This window comes from Mustela nivalis (assembly GCF_964662115.1).
Source record: "Mustela nivalis genome assembly, chromosome: 18".
Classification (NCBI taxonomy): Eukaryota; Metazoa; Chordata; class Mammalia; order Carnivora; family Mustelidae; genus Mustela; species Mustela nivalis.
Window position 1 is genome coordinate 48,616,470 of NC_139037.1, and position 16,580 is coordinate 48,633,049.

A 16,580-nucleotide genomic window follows, 5' to 3' on the forward strand; every position below is an offset into this window, starting at 1 on the left:
CCTACCCACGGTCATCAAGGCACCAGACATGTGACCCCCTAGATTGGCCCAAATACAAAAGGCATCAACAGGGACCAAGGAATGCATCACTTGATGATAAAAAGATCCCTCCAGAAATTTGCAAAATGTATAAACTTATATGAGGACAAAACATAGCTTCAAAATATGTAAAAGTTTGAAAACGAATGAACTAATGAACAGAGAGTAGGTCAGGTACCCAGAGGTGGACAGAGGGCAGAAACCGGAATTGCATGAGGCTTTCTCGTGAGAGAATCCGAGGTTCACCACCTCCAACAGAAGAGAGTCTCCAAACCCCACAGCTGATGCTCTCAGCCGCAACTTGGCCGCTGCCACCAATTCCCGTGCTGACACAAGAAATCATGGACCATTTGCAAAGAAATGTTTTATTCTCTCCACTCTGCTCCAGGGTACCCCTCCCCCTTTCGAGCTGGAGGATGCCCAGCGGGGGTGGGGGAACGAGGGAAGGCAAGCCCGCTACTTGGCAGAATCTTTCTGAGCAGACATCGTAGAGGCTTAGACGCAAATGGGACATTCATACCATATTAGTCCGCTCGTGTTATGGTTCTGAAAGAAGGCAGTTACTTCGCACGAATGGCAGAAATATTCCCTCGTTATCCCAACTCTCCTAAATGGCCCCAGATTTCATTCTTGGGTTTGTTAACAACACTTTCTACTTATTCAAGGATAAATCAGTGAAACCTGCCACGGTCTGGTGACTTTTAAGAAGTCTCCCAACGCTCCCCAAATTTCCTGCGTGAGACTCAGGGACTTAATTTCAGGATCTTAGTCTCAGTGGAGGAAGCGAGACAGGGAGGGGTTCACGAGGAGGTGGACAGAAGGACACGGAGCAGAGGTCTGGAGATCTCTAGGACCGCTGGGCATCGCCCTCCCTGGGGGCTTTCTCGCTGAACTGGCCCAGATCTGTGGGAGAGAAAAGCGAATCTGGAATGGTTAAACTCGCCGCCATCATCCAAACCAGCCCAGGCTGGGAACGAAACCGGAGAGGAAGACAGCTTTGGTTCGTCCAATGTTCAATTCCATTTCCCGTTCTCTCTCTCTCTTTCCTTCTCGCTCTCCCTCCCTTCCTTTTCATCTACCCACACATTTCCCTTTTCCATCCCATTTAGGCATGTGGTGGAGATGGGCATTTTCAAGAGCTGGGAGGGTAGCTAAGGTTGGTGTGTGTCACATCCAACACTGGCTGATGGCCAGTCTGTGCTTTCCAGATGGGTTAGTGGTGCTGGAATGAAAGCCTGGTGTTCGTTTCCAAAACCAGGGTTAAACTGAAGGACAGGGAATTGGGGTAAAGATGCAGCCAGAGGAAGGCGAGCTAAACGGACTGAGGTCATGGCTGGGTGGGAAGCCTGCCTTGGATAGTTCGATTCGTGCCTTCAGTATGTTTTCCACGCACCTACTATGCATCATTCCTTGTGTGTAGGCAGGGAGCCAGGCGTCGAAGGTCCCTAACATGTGGAGCTTGGATTCTCTGGAGCAGACAGACAACGAGCGGAGCACAGGATGCAGAGAAGACACACTTGCGGACAGACGTCAGGACGAGAATCAGACAGGATGACAAAAACAGAGAAACAGGAGGTTCGTGTCAGGGAAATGGTCAGGGGTAGCAGTGCAGGAGCCGGCTAAATGATTTCTGGATGATGCGAAGGATCTCGCCGTGCAAAGCTCTAGAAACAGAACGTTCTAGACTAAGGCATCAGCTGAGTGGAGGGGACCCGGTGTTCTAAGAAAGCCAGAATTGAGGACGGGAGTAGAAGAATGTGCTTGAGCATGAGTCGAGACGGGCACAGAGTCCAAGAGAGTTCCAAGGCTGCAAATAAAGACGGAGGTCGGAGTTGGGAGTGAGGCTCTGCGGTCAGTGTTGCAGCTAAAGCTGGAGGGGCTGATAGTCGGTAAGTTAAGGTCTGGGAGTGGGGTCATCACATCAGTGCCAGGTTGTGGGGAATCGTCTGGAAATGGCTGGGAAGCATGTGTTGGGCCCAGAGGTGGGGGCAAGATGGAGGGGTAGAGCGCAAAGGAGCCGTCAAGGCCAGCATGGGCGTTGAGTCAGCTCTTGAGGGCGAGGACACTCCTGTCCCCGGCTCCTGTCTGTGTCCTCCACATTTCCCGTGCTCACCTGCAGTCTCTGGTTTGGCAGAGTTCTCCCTCAGGCTCCTCTTGGAGGCCCGCCGAGGGCGGGGATGGGGGAGCCCATCTGGGAACGAAGCCGAATGACAAGGTCGGTGCTTTGTACCATGCACCATGGCCATAGTTCCCTTGTTCCCTTGGCATTTGTGGCACCTAGGGGTTCTCATCCTGGGTCATTCTGTCCTCCTCCCCTGATATCTGGTGACATGCAGGGACATCTGTCATTGTCACAACTCGAAGATGCTAAGGTCACCTAGTGGGTGGAGGCCAGGGAACAGCTAATCATCCCGCACGGGGATGGCCCACAGCAGAGAGATGGGCACCCGTGAGTGCCCAGGGGACACACCACCCTGGACGTGATCAGTGGCCTGGTAGGTGGCAAGAGTGGGAAGATTCGGGTCAGGACCAAGGCTGCATTCCTGGCGCACCACTGGTGGTTGCTATCTGCACCTCTGCGCGATTCTTTCCCTCGAGATGTGGACGGGAAGGAGGGGGAGTCTCAGACGTGTCCTGTGGCCAGGAATTGCCTTTCCCCAAGTCCCCGGAGCAGCAGTGGCAAGCGGAGAGGAAGCCCACACTCACTCACCAAGGGCCTTCCACAAGTCTAGGACCTCCAGGGCTGTCTTCTCCTTCCTGCCGTGGTCCGCGCTCTGGGGAAGGTGGAGCACTGGGCAGGAGAAGGGAGGGAAGAGCTGGGCCTATGGTCTGGGACATGACAGCAGTAACACAGGGAATCCAGCAACCCGCACACACTGTTCCCCTCACGGAGCATGGCTGCCAGACCTGCAGGACCGCCAGCCTTCCGAGCTGGCCGGTGAGAAGGCTGTGGCTCTGAGATTCGCATCTGTCGCCCAGCATCACCCACTGCTAAGCCGAACCCGCCTATGTCTGGGCATGAACCCCAGGTCCTCGTTGCTTGGCCACGTGGTCCCCGGGGCCTGGGTTTCCTTGGACCATCAGTGGTCCCCACCCTGAGCATCACGGGGATGTAGGGCTTTAATGGTCCCTTGGTAGCACACAGTGAAAACGCCCTCGGGGAAACGGGGAGCCCTGGACAGAGGGGCCCAGAAGAGGAGGAAGTGACGGCTGAGTGTCACCTGGTCCCCCTCCACCAGGAGTTGTTCTGACCTCCCTGTGCCGCAGGGGGAGTCATTGGCACTGGGAGCGGGCACACTCACCGGGACCCAGCAGGTAGCCCACGCTGTTGAGGGTCCAGCCTCCTCGTCCCTGGACAGAGATCCAGAGATGGAGACTCAGGCAGGTGGGAAGGGCGGTGAGCACCCCATGGGCCTGGGGTCACGGGGCCAGCTGCCACTTTCCCACGGGCCTGACAAGTGGGTTCACTTAATGCACATTTCACCAGTGAGGAAAGTGAAGTCTTTCTGAAATGTAGCAGCTTGGCATGAAGAGGGAGCTTTAAAAACCGCTTACACGTGGTTGCAGACCTCTCTCTCTCTCTCTCTCTCTCTCACACACACACACACACACACACACACACACACACACACACACACACGGTGCAAACCCAGCCATAGCGCCGGACGTCTTCAGACAAATGGCTGTGTTCCCTTGACCATCACAGCCACTAATAAGCACCGTGGGTTTTCCACATGCCAGCGTCCCCTTCCAAGCAGGACTTTGATGAAAGGTCTCATCTCAAGCACGACGAAAGTTTTCAAGACGGCAACAGTAGACCGCAAAACCTAGAGGGGATGCCTTCTGGGCATGCGACCCTGCAGGGGGGTCAGGTCCTGGCCTGGGGGACAGCCCAGTCCCTGCTCTGGTCCCGACAAGCTCTAAGAAACTTACAGGGCCTGCAGAGAACCCTGGCACCAAGGCAGGTAGCTGGACCCAAACCTGGGGCGGCCTGAGTGCCCAGCCCGGATGTTCAGGGTCTGGTAATGGGCCAGCTAACGCACCTGGCCCGGGACAACTCAGTTAACCCTTGTGGCGCTGTGATTTTACAAAGAACTTGGAGGGACAGAGAGATTAATTGGGCAACTTGCCAGGAGTCATGCAGCTAAAAAGTAACGGAACCAAATTCGGCCGGGTCTCCACAGCCCACGCTCCCAGCCGGGGCTCCCTGAATGTGGGCCTGCGGCCAGCGGCATCAACCAGGGCTTGGCAGAAACCCTAGGGGCACGGCCCAGTCCTTGGTGACCAAACAGCGCAGAATGACCAGGAGCTCACCAAAGGCATCTTTTTGTACCGTGGCAGGCAACGCTGATCTTATCCTTTGGGCATTTTTGCATCCTGACCCCCATGTCTGGTGTCCCACCCCATGCCTGCCCGTACCCTGACCTGGGGCCACGGCGCCCCACAGCCCATGACTCCTAGCTCAGCCAGGACCATCAGGAAGCTCTTCTAGGAGGGCAGGGACTGGGCACGCTGCAGGTGGGGAGGAAGCCAGGAGGTCTCACCTGGCGGACAGGCACAGAGGCGGGAGTCTCCACTAGGCTGAGCAGGATGGCAAGAAGCAGGACCAGACGGACAGGGGGAGCCATCGGAGGGCCGGCAGGGTAGGCGCTAGTTGCTACGGGATGCTGCCAAGAGAGGGTGGCGAGGGTGTTCATGTGTTTTTAGTGTCATTAGGTGTAACTGCTCTACAGAGGAACAGGAAGCAGTGAACACACACTCGGGACAAATCCAGACACACGCGCGCAGCCCAGAGTCCCACGCCGTCGACACAGCCATAAGCATAGCCGCAACCGGCAAACATCTCCTTGCGACTGTCTGGGCACAATGACTTACCGTACCATGGATATAGGGAAAGGGTCTCCTCGGTAAGTCGGGGTAGCATTGGTCACCTCGTCTAGTTACGACGAAAGCTCCTTTCTCATCGCACTGAGGACTTGTAGGATCTACTCTTCCTAGGCAGCTTGTAAAGACACATGGCAGTGTCCCCTGTGGCCACCAGGCCATCCCTAGCGTCCCCAGCACACCAGCATCTCACAGCCGGGTGCTGGGCCAGCCCTGCCTCTGCTCAACTGCCCCTCTGATCTCGTTCCCTGAGTGGCTGCTGTTTCCAGATTCCACCCCGGAGTGAGATCATGCAGGATCCGTCTTCCTCTGTCCGACCTGTAACAAACTGTAACGTACACCATATTCTAGTGCAGAACAGAGACTAACGCCTGGGTCCTCCTGCCTCAAATACGTGGTGGAAAAGTAAAACAGACACTTGTGAGTTCATGGCCGATTTTGTGGCGCTCCACTCTGGAACATGTCTATCTAAGCAAAGCGACAGCGCTGGTTGACGGACAGCCATGAAGGAAGTGGGTAAGCGACAGGACACCGCACAGGCAAAACACGGCCCCCCAGAAACCCGGGCGCACCGGAGACGCAGGCTCAAGGTTCGCAGGTACATTTGCCCCTCGCTGTCCTTTGGCCCATGCCTGCCCTGCCTTCCCCATCAGCATGTCCCGATTCTCCGGGTGCCCCCCTCCCCCTTGCTCGCCCTCCCCACTCTGCCCTGCTCTCACCTCACTGGAGTCCGCTGCTTTCCTGGGCTTTCTGGAGGCTCAGCGCCTGACTGTGGCTTTTATGCCTCCCGAGGAGGAAGGAGGCGAGGCAGGAAGCGCGGAGGGAGGGAGGGTGTGCGCAATCAGGGGGGCGATGGGAGAGCGTGCCAAGGGTGGAGGTGCTCCTGAGACTTTGTGCACGGAAGGGCTTTTGTGAGCTGGCCTATGGGGTCAGGACGAGGACGCTGCCGGACGGGAAAGGTTTCTCTGTTTCACCTCCGTTTCCCCTGCAGGTGCTTAGCTCTGAGATGCACCAGTTGCCCTTCCTCCTGCCTTTCCGCGCCTCCTCTTCAGGACCCAGCCCAAGTCTGCGTACCCTGCTTCCGTCCATGCCCCTTCCTGTCTGGCCCTGCAGTGCTGGGTTCTCTGGTCTCTGCGCACCTTCAGGGCTCTTGCTGCGTCCCTTGCTTCCGTCCTGCACGACGCACCTGCTCGGGTGTTTCCTAGTTCTCCAGGCATCTCCCCCTCCCCGGAACGGGCTCAGCAAGGGTTCTCGATCCTCATGAGCCCAGAGGTGCTTGATCCTCATGAGCCCAGAGGTGCTTACCCAGAGCGGCTCTGCTCCTCTGGGGACATGTGGCCACGCCCGAAGACGTCTTGGCGCATCACAACTTGGGAGCGCTTCTGGCCTCCTGGGGGAGGAGGTCAGGGACGTTGCCCCCAAAGAACAGTCCAGCTCCAGACGTCCAGAGCCCTGAGGCTGGAAAACCGTGCCAGAGTGCCTGGAACGGCGCCTCGCACTCAGTCAGGATCTATGGGGTGGACAAAAACCTGCGTGTGTGTGTGTGTGTGTGTGATCTCCCACTGTTTCTGGTTTTTAATTGATCTGTGTCTTTGTTTCTCTCCCTCTTGGCCCCGGGGATGAGCAGTTTTCCAGAGGAAGGAACCCCAGAATCAAGGAGGGGCTTGTATGCCTGCACTTTGCTTCCTAAAAAGTCCTGGTCCTCGCCAGGCAGAGGGGGGGTGTCCCCATCTCTACCAGGCAGAGCCCGGGGCTCACTATACCTTCATGCCATCGCCACATCTTTCCCCCACCCCCGCGGAAGGGAGCTGTCTCATCTCAATTATAGAACAAAAGCCCTGGGACAGGGGTCGAGTGAGAGCAAGACACGGGACCACGAATATCCTTGCCTGCTCCCACCTTCATTTCCGGGCATCCGTCATTTCTCCTCTGGAGGAGAAGGGAGACGGAAAGTGACAGGAAGATGTAAATGGCTTTGCTGGGAAAGATTGTGAAGGATGAGGGGTGGTGCTTGAGGGGATGGAGGGACAGGCAGGCTGGAAGCCCAGAGGTGGTTACCTGGAGACCGCTGAAGAGTCAGAGCAGAGAGCATCACCAGCCCTCGCTTTCTTACTTAACCCGTTCTGGAAAAGTAAATGAAGAGAACCCAACCACATGCCCTCCCACCAAAATGTGTGCAAGAAATGCCTCTTTCTTTGCATTTCTGTGGCTGAGCCCATTGTCTGTCTTGAGCCCGCGTGGCTCTTTGTAGTTTGGAGCATGGACATGAAGACCCCTTCCCTAGTGCACACTGCAGTTCCCGTCCCATGTTTACTTGGTCCTATGGTGAAGAGTCTGCTGGGTTTTTGCCACGTTTCAGCCAGAGTTCTTGTATGTGTTTCAGTGTCATGGGGATACTCATCCACTCCTGCCCCAGCGGGGATGGCAAGAGACTGAGAAAGTTCACCCTTCCTCCTTCCAAAGGTAGGTTTCGAGAGCCTGAACATGCTGTCCACAAGCCAGTGCGCTGAAGACCCAATTATTCTGGTCACTGAGAGCAGGAAAGATATTTGTTGGGGCTTCTGGGGCAAAAAAAGTTCTTCCTTTTAAAACTTTTTATCTTGCTGTCATTTTAGACTTAAAGGAAATTTGTCCAAATAGTTCCCCAGTACTCAGATTCTCTCAACGTTTACATTTTCTGCACTGGATGTCCTGATCCCACACCCACCTCTCTCCTCTGCACAGACATATATACAAACATTCTGAACTGTTCCAGAGTAAGTTGCAAACTTTACACCCCCTCGCCCCTAAATTCTTCCTAAAACCGAGGGCGGTCTTTAATGTGAGCACAGTTAAGATTATCACCAGTGTAACATGGAGACCATCCTCATAAACCACAGACCTTAAAATTTCACCCACTGTCCCAATAGCAATTGTCCTTTTATAGCGAAACAAAACAAAACCCCCAAAGAAACACCCCCACTCGATGCCTCTTCAGTGTCCTTTACAACTAGAAGATTGTCTCTATCTTCTCTTTTGCAACCTCGACGTTTTCCTTGGCATTTTTATGAGAGGACCAGTGAGCTGCTCTGTGGCACGCTTCTCCTTCTGGGTCTGTCTGAGACTTTCTTAATGCTAAAGGCGTTGGGCAGGAAAGCCATAGAAGTGATCAGCGTGGTGGCGTATAAATTCCATCCTTGTCCTCCGTGCGTCCCATCCCAGGGACTCAGCACATCAGCTCTTCCTGCTCTCCATGGGGTCAACTTACTGCCTGATTAAGGGGGCATTGGCCAGATGTCCACACAGCAAAGTTAATTTTGTCCCTCTGTTATTGATGTCTTTGGGGAGATACTTTGAGACGATGTAGGTGTAGTTCCTTCAATCTTTTGAGTTTCTGGAAGCGCATCTCTGGATAGACATGCATTGTCGCCACGCCACTGCCACGCCACCGGGAGAGGGAGCGAAACGCAGGACCGACACTGAAGCACAGAAAGCAAGATGGGAAGACAGGGTAACCCTGAGCCATGGAGTCGTACAGATCTGAAAGCTCACCCTGTTCCCACACTTCCAACTATCTTCTCCTACTAAGCAGACTGTCACTAAACCACCTTGCGCTGGAGGGTAAAAGAACAGCTCCGTGGAGGTGTACCAGATGTACAAAGGTCTGCGTGTTCAGATGAGTTGGAACGCAGGCAATCGCCCGTAGTGCCATCACCAAATTCCAGGTAACAGAATTACCCAGCACCTCCCAGAGTCTCCTGGGTCCTTTTGTATGGGTGTGTGTGTGTGTGTAAGAACACGTGACATGGCATCTGTCCCCTTAACGAGTCCTGACGGGGCAAGGCTGTGGTACAGCAGGTCTGCAGAACACAGGATCCGGCACAACCCGGTGTCTTCCCCAACCGCAAGCATGTAGAACTAGATGAAATGGAGATTTCGCCAACACGTGGAAATGAGACAGCAGCCAACGGGGCAGAGAAGAAATTGAAAGAGAAATCAGAAAGTGTCTTGAATGAGGCTAGGTGAGCCAATTTCTAGAACTTGCACCGACCGTTTCCTGAGAGACCACACCTCCCTCCTCCGCCCTTCTGTCCCCAGTTGTCACCGCGTGGGTTAGGTGCCAAAGGCAGCTTGTCCCCCCGTGCTCTCATCTGAAGGGGGGAAGAACGCGGGCTTTGGTGAGGACAAGCTGCAGGCACTTGAAAGAGAGCAAATGCAGGGAGTGGTTTTCCCCACCCGTACTCTCCACACTCATTCTGCTTCTGCTGGGAACACCCATTAGCATCCAAAGGAAACATTTGCCCACCCCATCTGTTTCCCACCAAGTACTTGAAGAAATGAGGGAGGACGATTCAGCCTGCCTCCAACTAATAACCTATTTGTGTCTAAAGGATGAGGCTGTAAACTGAGAGACAGAGTTGAGAAAAAATAGAAAATTGGAAATGATAGATAGTAGAGCTAATTGATAGATAAGTATAATAGATAGAAGGATGGATGGAAGATGATTGACAGATGATAGAGATAATTGATAGATATAATAGAAAGATAGGTATAGGTAGGTAGAAAGATAGATATGAAAGATAATTGAAAGTTATCTAGCTAAGTAACAATACAGGGCCTTAAGTGTAACTGCCTCACAGAGTTTTGTGAAGATTAAGTGCCTTAATATTACAGTCCTTAGGGGGTGTCTGGGTGGCTCAGTGGGTTAAGCCTCTGCTTTCTGTTCAGGTCATGATCTCAGGGTCCTGGGATCAAGCCCCTCATCGGGCTCTCTGTTCAGCAGGGAGCCTGCTTCCCCCTCTCTCTGCCTACTTGTAATCTATGTCTGTCAAATAAATACATAAAATCTTCAAAAAATATATTTGAAGTCTTTAGAACAGCGCCTGCTACTTAGGGAACACTCAGACACGGGAGCTATGGCTAGGTAGCTACATAGTTAGATACCTACAGGGGTGGATGGATGGATGGACAGATAAGGCAGACAGAGACACAGAGGGCCAGAGAGGATATTTGCATCTAAGATCAGATTCATACTCCTCAGAGTTCAGGGAACGGAACGAACGTCTGCAGAGCGATGCTGAGTGGATGATAAAAGGGACAGCTTCTGCATCCGACTTTCGCTCCATGCCAGGGACTGTGCTGCTGCTATCTTTATATGGATCATTTAATCTGAGAAACGGCCCTATAAAATGGGTACGACAGGATCTCATTTTAGAGGGGAAATGTAGGTTCTGAGAGTTGAAGTAACATGCCCTGGAATCACACATGTCCCAGGTCACCAGGGGAAGCTTCTACCACACACTGGCTGGGTCTTTGCCTGGCACCCCTTACCACCCCACTATCATGCCTTCAATCCTAGGAAGCAGGCAATGAGCTTTGCAGAACATAAATATTCCTACACATAGCTGATTAATCCTTTTCTAAATTCATTTTAGAGAGAAAGAGAGTGAGCGAGCACAAGCAGGGGGGAGGGGCAGAGGGAGAGAATCTCAAGCAGACTCCATGCTGAATGCAGAGCCTGATGAGGGGTTCAATCCCACGACCCTGCGATCATGACCTGAGCCGAAATCAAGAGTTGGACGCTCAACTGACCGAACCACCCAGGCACTCCATGTCTGACTCATTCTTTAGTCTCAAATCCTAGAAGGAAGGTAACTCAGTCAAAAGTTATACATGTTTTGAAGTTGTTTTTCAGCGAGAGAGCACGAGTCTGTGGTCCCACCAGCACCACGGAGCGTACCCATCTCATCAGAGACGTAAATGGGGGTGGGGGGGAGGGTCCTGAGAGCTTTGGGCAGCACAAACCACTGGTGTTTCAGGAGAAAGACCCATCTGAATCACTGACCCAGGATTCACTGAATGGTCTGATTTTCAAAGAGGGCTGGGCTGGTGAGGGCTGGAATCATGATACCACAAGATCAAGACACTGAAATGACAGGACAGGAATCTGTGATCAGGAAGGGGAGTTTTGGAGCTGACTCCCCTAAGAATGTTTCTGTGCAAAGCTGAGGGGGAACAGAATGGCATGGGGCCAGTGATCATCATGGTTTTTCAAGGGCAGCAGGCAAAAGCCGCCACCAATGCCTACACAGGCACAGACTCGGGTGGCATGGTTGACTCATGGGCAGAGTCACCAGAGGTGACCAACAAAGGCAGGGAAGGGGAAAGGTGGAAAAGCATGTGAGTAGATATCAAGTTGTGAAAATTTTAGGAGTGCAAAATATGGGTCAGCTTCCTCTGTTTGTGAACTGGAAGGTGTGTGGGAGAGGACGGGCTCCTTCATGTTAGTGGGGTTGGTTGTATCTCTCTAGTTTCTGCTTTCCTTGTAGGGGCATGGATAGTATTAGTGGGATTGAAAATGGACACAGAGGGGTGGCTCAGTGGGTTAGGGCACTGCCTTTAGCTCAGGTCATGATCTCAGGGTGCTGGGATCGAGTCCCACATTGAGCTCTCTGCTCAGCGGGGAACCTGCTTCCCCCCCACCCTCTGCCTGCCTCTCTGCTTACTTGGGATCTCTCTCTGTCAAATAAATAAATAAAATCTTAAAAAAAAAAAAAAGAAAGTGGACACAGAGAGAGCTGCTGTTGGGTGAATGCTCCTGCATTCTTCCTTCAGAGTCTGTGACAGAATAGACTGAAAAAATAGGGTAAATAAAATAAAATAAGCTAAAAGATGATAAAGAAGATGGGGCAAGACCTTGACACAGTCATGGCGGGATGTGTCTTTCTTGTTATTGACTCGTTACCACGATGGTTTTAGATGTAGCAGGAGGGGACTGTTACATGTTATTACGGAGAAAAGGGTTTCTTTCTAAACATACATGTGAATGTCTTCAAATTTTACCCCTTTTAAGCTAAGCAGGCTCTACAAATCCATGCTCACCTCCAACGTCGTCCAGCAATTTGGCATTCACGAAACTCTCCTGAGGTCTAATTGAGACCCATGTTTGTCTTTTCAATATTACCAAAGAAATCCCTTCACATAGGTAAAAATGGGCTTGGGGGAGTCAGGTTGAATACCTCTTCCCTCCTGGAGCTCAGCTTCAAGCAATCACCTCTGTCCATTGTGCTGAATATTCAGTGCCTCTCAACCAGTTCATTCATGGACAAAAATTAAGGAATTAAGGGATTACAATTAATCTTCTAAAGGACACAGGCATGCTATCACTTGTGGTTGGGAACTTTTTAATTTCTTTTAAAAGATTTTATTTATTTGACAGAGAGAGATCACAAGTAGGCAGAGAGGCAGGCAGAGAGAGAGGGGGAAGCAGGCTCCCTGCCAAGCAGAGAGCCCGATTCGGGGCTCAATCCCAGGTCCCTGAGATCATGATCTGAGCTGAAGGCAGACACTTAACCCACTGAGCCACCCAGGTGCCCCAGGAACTTTTTTTAAAAAAGATTTTATTTTTATTTATTTGAGAGAAAGAGAGAGCACATGTGAGCAGGGGGAGGGGCAGAAGGAGAGGGGAAGCAGATTTCTCACTGAGCACAGAGCCTAACTTGGGGTTCAGGTGCACAACCCTAAAATCATGACCTGAGCTGAAACCGAGAGATGCCCAACCGACTGAGTTACACCGGTGCCCCATGGGGTTGGGAACGTGGGTTAGGATTAAGACCCCACTCCCTTTCCTGCTCATAACCCAAAGATCAGTGTTTCAACACCTCCAGGTTTTCCATTCCTGTGTCCACCACTTCATCCACACCCCAAATCCCCGAAAGAACCCTGACTTCTTCCCACATCCTCATATCGCACTGCCCAGCCATGCAGTTGTGGGAGAGACACTCCACTGCTTCACTGGTAAACTGAGGAATCATATCACATGCGACAAAGAGGTAGCCCCGATCAGACCCTCGGGCATGCTTTCAGTGCATCAGCTTCTGGTTTTGTTTTGTTTTGTTTTTTTCCATCTGGTTTGGTTCCTCTGCAGTGTTTTTAAAGAATTGCAGGCTGAGTCACTGATGTGTAGAATTCAGAAATTTCACATAAAGATCTGGTTCTCTGGCTTCTCTCAGGATGTTGGTCTGTAAACACTGGGTCCACTGGCAGCCACCAGCCAGGGCCGAAGAGCAGCTTTTGACAGAGCGTGTTCTTTCTGGCTCACCACAGACCTCACCAGTCCCTAGTGTGTACCCCCAGTTCCTTCACTGGCTTCTGCAACCTCTTTGGCCCCCGTTATGCCATTTGGAACTCCCTGCCCTAGAAGCCCACTGATGCTCAAGATTAAGAGAGGAATCTGAGACTTTCCCTTGGGCTCTGTGACGGGAAGGGGGCATGTGCAGGGGGTTTAACTGGCTCCCCACCCCAGGATTCAGCACTTCCCAGTGCCTCAGTGTCCTGGCATCTCTCACTCCCCAGGCTGCTCTGTTATTCCGAACAAGAAAGGGACATGGAAAGAGAACTTCAGAGTCAGATGTGCCTGGGGTTGAATTCCAGCTTTGCCACTTCTAAGTAGCTGTCGACTTCCTCATCTTTAGAGATGATTTTAAAAAAAATAAAAATAGTACCTTCAGGGAGTTGTTGAAGTATCGAGACTGCGTATAAAGCAGACTGGGAAGTGACCCATTGTGGAAAGGTGCTTTCATCAGATATTATAATCCTACTTCTAGTAATCGTCGATACTAACTGGGTTCCAAGTGATGTGCGAAAAACATGGTGCCCCTGACCTCAGGGAATCCCCGATAACCCTGTGGGGTAGAAATGACCCCCACTGAACCAAAGACAAACACAGGCTCAGAGAGGTTGAGTAACTTCCCCAAGATTGCACAGAGAGTAAATAATTAGAACCAAACCCAGGCATTTGCATTCTGGCACCTATCTGCCTAACCACCATGCAGCCATGCCCCGAAGTACTACTGATCTTCCCCTTTGCAGGACTGGCCAAGAGGGAATATGGTTGGATCCAAGGTCACCCGTGAGGCCGTGAAAGACACTTTGTTCTTTTCCCAGAAGGGATTCACCCTCACCTGCATGTTATCTACGCTGAGCATCGCCTGCTTTCATCCTCTTCCCCCTCCTCCACCTGTTCTCCACAGGACAGCCCAAACGTTGCATTTAAAATACAAATGGGATAATGCAGTGCATGCCCCAAACCTTCCAGGGGCTTCCCAGCATGCTGAAAATATAACTAACCTCTCACTTCCGCCCAGACGTTCATGACTCTTCCCCTCCTTCCTCCATCCAGTAGCACCGGCTCCTCCCAGCACCAGGCCCACTCTGCCCCATGGCCTCACAACTGGCTGTTCCCTCTCCTGTCCGGTCTTCCCCAGGCCTCACCCAAGCCCTTCTTCGGACCTTCCTGACTCTCCAGTCTCCACTGTCTGCCCCCAAACTTGTCTGGGACCATTAGTGTCTGCTCGGCTGGACAGGGACCCATTCTGGTTCACTGCTCTTTCCAAGGGCCACTCCGTACCGGCCTGGCCACAGCGGGTGTTCCTTAAAGATTCCTGAGCAAAGGAGGGTTACTTACAGGAGGGGTTGCCCTGAGGGGCCCCACCTCTTCCCACATCCAAACTGTTGGCCATGGGACTCTAGGACGAAATCAGCTGGACATAGGGGCTTTCTCCCACCCTGGGATGTGGGCCCGCTTTGTAGCTTGCTCGCTAAGAAAACATGGCAGAAGGAAGCGGTGCTGGCCTCGAGCCTGCGCCCCACACAGTCCTGCCCAACTCTGCTCTGCGGGCTCACTCTCAGAACCCCGGCATTGCCGTGCGGTAAGGCCCAGGCCCGTCTGGGAACGGGCCCCTCGTCCTGCGTTGGTTTTGCTTACAGAGAGCTCACTGCCATTCCTGCTGTCCCCGGGAGCCATGAAGGTTTGAAGTGGGGGGTGAGGAAGATGAGGGAGCAGCCTCGGGGTGTGACCTGGCACTCCTGTGGTTCCCCTCCTCACAAGCAAGTACAGACTTGGGGTTCACCCGGATGGCTGACTCCCTTTAACTGGGGACAAGGGAGGGGCGAGGAGGCAGCAGCCAGGGGGAGCCCTGGGAGAAACCGACTCACCCCTGCTGGGTTCCCCACAGAGCTGCTGTGCCAGGACCCCAAGAGATGAATGAAGCAGGAGGGAAACCCGCATGTGGCTGCCCAGAGCCTCTGGCCACCAGCAAGTTCCCACACGGACCACAACAGGCCACAGCCTCACTCCTTGTCGCTAAAGAAGGAAGCAGGGAAGTCGAGGCCCAGCCTCCAGAAGCACAACCCAGACCTCCTGGTCAGTGGTGCTGGTGGATGGAGACAGGACTGCAGAGGGGGCTTGTCACGGGGGACTCTGAGGTCACCGGCCTCATCACAGTGGCACAGGTTTTACCCGCTTGCTTCTTCTCACATGCGGAGTCGGTGACCGCCTTTCCCTCCCTGCCTCCCCATTATTGCTGGTCTGTGCAGAGCCGTTTTGTTTAGCTCAACGGTGGCCGCCAGCAGAAGGCCAGACCTCGCTGGGAAGAGGAGTGCGAGGACCAGCGGCCAGTGGGAGTGTGGCCGCTGTGCCCACACTGGCTAATGACCCGCAGGACAGTGAACCCTAACTCCTGGGGCTGTCCCGTCCATCAGAGTAACCAAAACTAGTCACACGATCCAGCTCTGGGTACGGTAACCTTGAACTTGGCGAGAGGGCTGTGGCCCAAACACAGCTTCATTTACAAGACGACCCTCAGACACGACTCTAATACCCTGCGTGATTTCTAAGGAGGCTCTATTGGATGTTCTTATTTCTGAGTTCGGGGTGTCTCCCGGGCAGTATCGGTGCAACCCCCCCTTCCCTACTCTCTGGATGGACATTTAGGTCACCCCGACCCGCTGCCACACAAGCAACACGGAGACAGACACCCGTGGCCCCCGTGAGTCTGGGGGTGGGCGGGGGGGGGCGTTGGGGGGGTTCTGTCAGCAGCACTCCGCACCCCCCACCAGCTGGCACCAAGCTTCCTACTGGCCTGGGGAGGTCTTTCTGCAGTCTCCGAGGGGGTCTTGGCCCTTCATGGCAGTAGATGCTGGCCGGCGGGGTGTGCCCCCTGGTGGACGAGTGCCTAAGTGCTGATGCCGGCATCTCCCCAGCTGTGTCTGGGCTCTGCCACCGGAGCCACAAGACAGGCGCACGACTCTGCGTCCCGACTGAGGGACAGCAGCAGTCCACACTGACGGAGGCAGCGTGCGTCAAGGGGCTTCCTCAGGGAAATCAGGCTCCGGGGAGCTTGTTGGAAGGGACGGAACCTCCCCAGCCAAAGCCGGGCTCACGCGGGTGGCAGAGGCGGGAAGCCCCAAGTGAGGCAGGAGCCCGAGTCCCGTGATCCCTGCATGATGCGCCCGCGCCGGGCCAGCCGGGCTGCAGCCACTCACCCTTCCCGTGCTTCGTTTTCCCCAACTGTGTGCTGGGTACAGCCTCGCTGCACTATGGCAATAAACCAGATGGAGGATTTCTGCACCTGACCAAGGGCCTGACCCATAGCTAGGAGCGCCTAGTCCTGTTGTCACGGAACCCCATCCTCAGACAACCCCCCACCCCAGCCCCCCGAGGTCCTGCAGCTGCAGCAGACGCGGCTTCTCAAGCCAGTTTCCTCTGCCGGCTGGTGGGCACAGGACACGGCGTTGTGACCAGGGCGTGTGTGGGGCCTCACGCAGGGCAAGCCGGGAGTCTGCGTTCCCTGCCCCACAGCACCTCCGATCCGCCCTTCCCACCTGTCACACACGGC

The 16,580-nt window shown here is 53.7% G+C and overlaps 1 protein-coding gene across 3 annotated transcripts; it reads right to left on the reverse strand.

Moving 5' to 3' along the window:
• Window positions 1-386: 386 nt before the first annotated feature.
• GALP (galanin like peptide) lies at window positions 387-8,724 on the reverse strand. 3 transcript variants are annotated; one of them, XM_082709711.1, is made up of 6 exons: window positions 5,643-8,724; window positions 4,584-4,706; window positions 3,342-3,390; window positions 2,750-2,830; window positions 2,153-2,230; window positions 387-942 (listed from the first exon to the last, which is right to left on the reverse strand). In XM_082709711.1, exons 2-6 carry the CDS (start codon window positions 4,665-4,667, stop codon window positions 887-889), a joined length of 348 nt encoding a protein of 115 aa, XP_082565837.1. In that variant the 5' UTR covers window positions 4,668-4,706; window positions 5,643-8,724; the 3' UTR covers window positions 387-886. The 3 variants fall into 3 exon arrangements, with proteins under 3 accessions (XP_082565837.1, XP_082565836.1, XP_082565838.1); XM_082709710.1 differs by lacking the exon at window positions 5,643-8,724 and having other exon boundaries at window positions 4,584-5,628; XM_082709712.1 differs by lacking the exons at window positions 2,153-2,230; window positions 5,643-8,724 and having other exon boundaries at window positions 418-942; window positions 4,584-5,628.
• Between the last annotated feature and the right edge of the window lie 7,856 nt (window positions 8,725-16,580).

Coding starts and splice junctions, on each gene's coding strand:
- GALP (XM_082709710.1), bottom strand. CDS start 4,736: ATGAACACCCTCGCCACCCTCTCTTGGCAGCATCCCGTAGCAACTAGC. Junction 3,391..4,583: donor CCTCTGTGCCTGTCCGCCAG/GTGAGACCTCCT, acceptor ATCTCTGTCCAG/GGACGAGGAGGCTGGACCCT. Junction 2,231..2,749: donor AGACTTGTGGAAGGCCCTTG/GTGAGTGAGTGT, acceptor CTTCGTTCCCAG/ATGGGCTCCCCCATCCCCGC.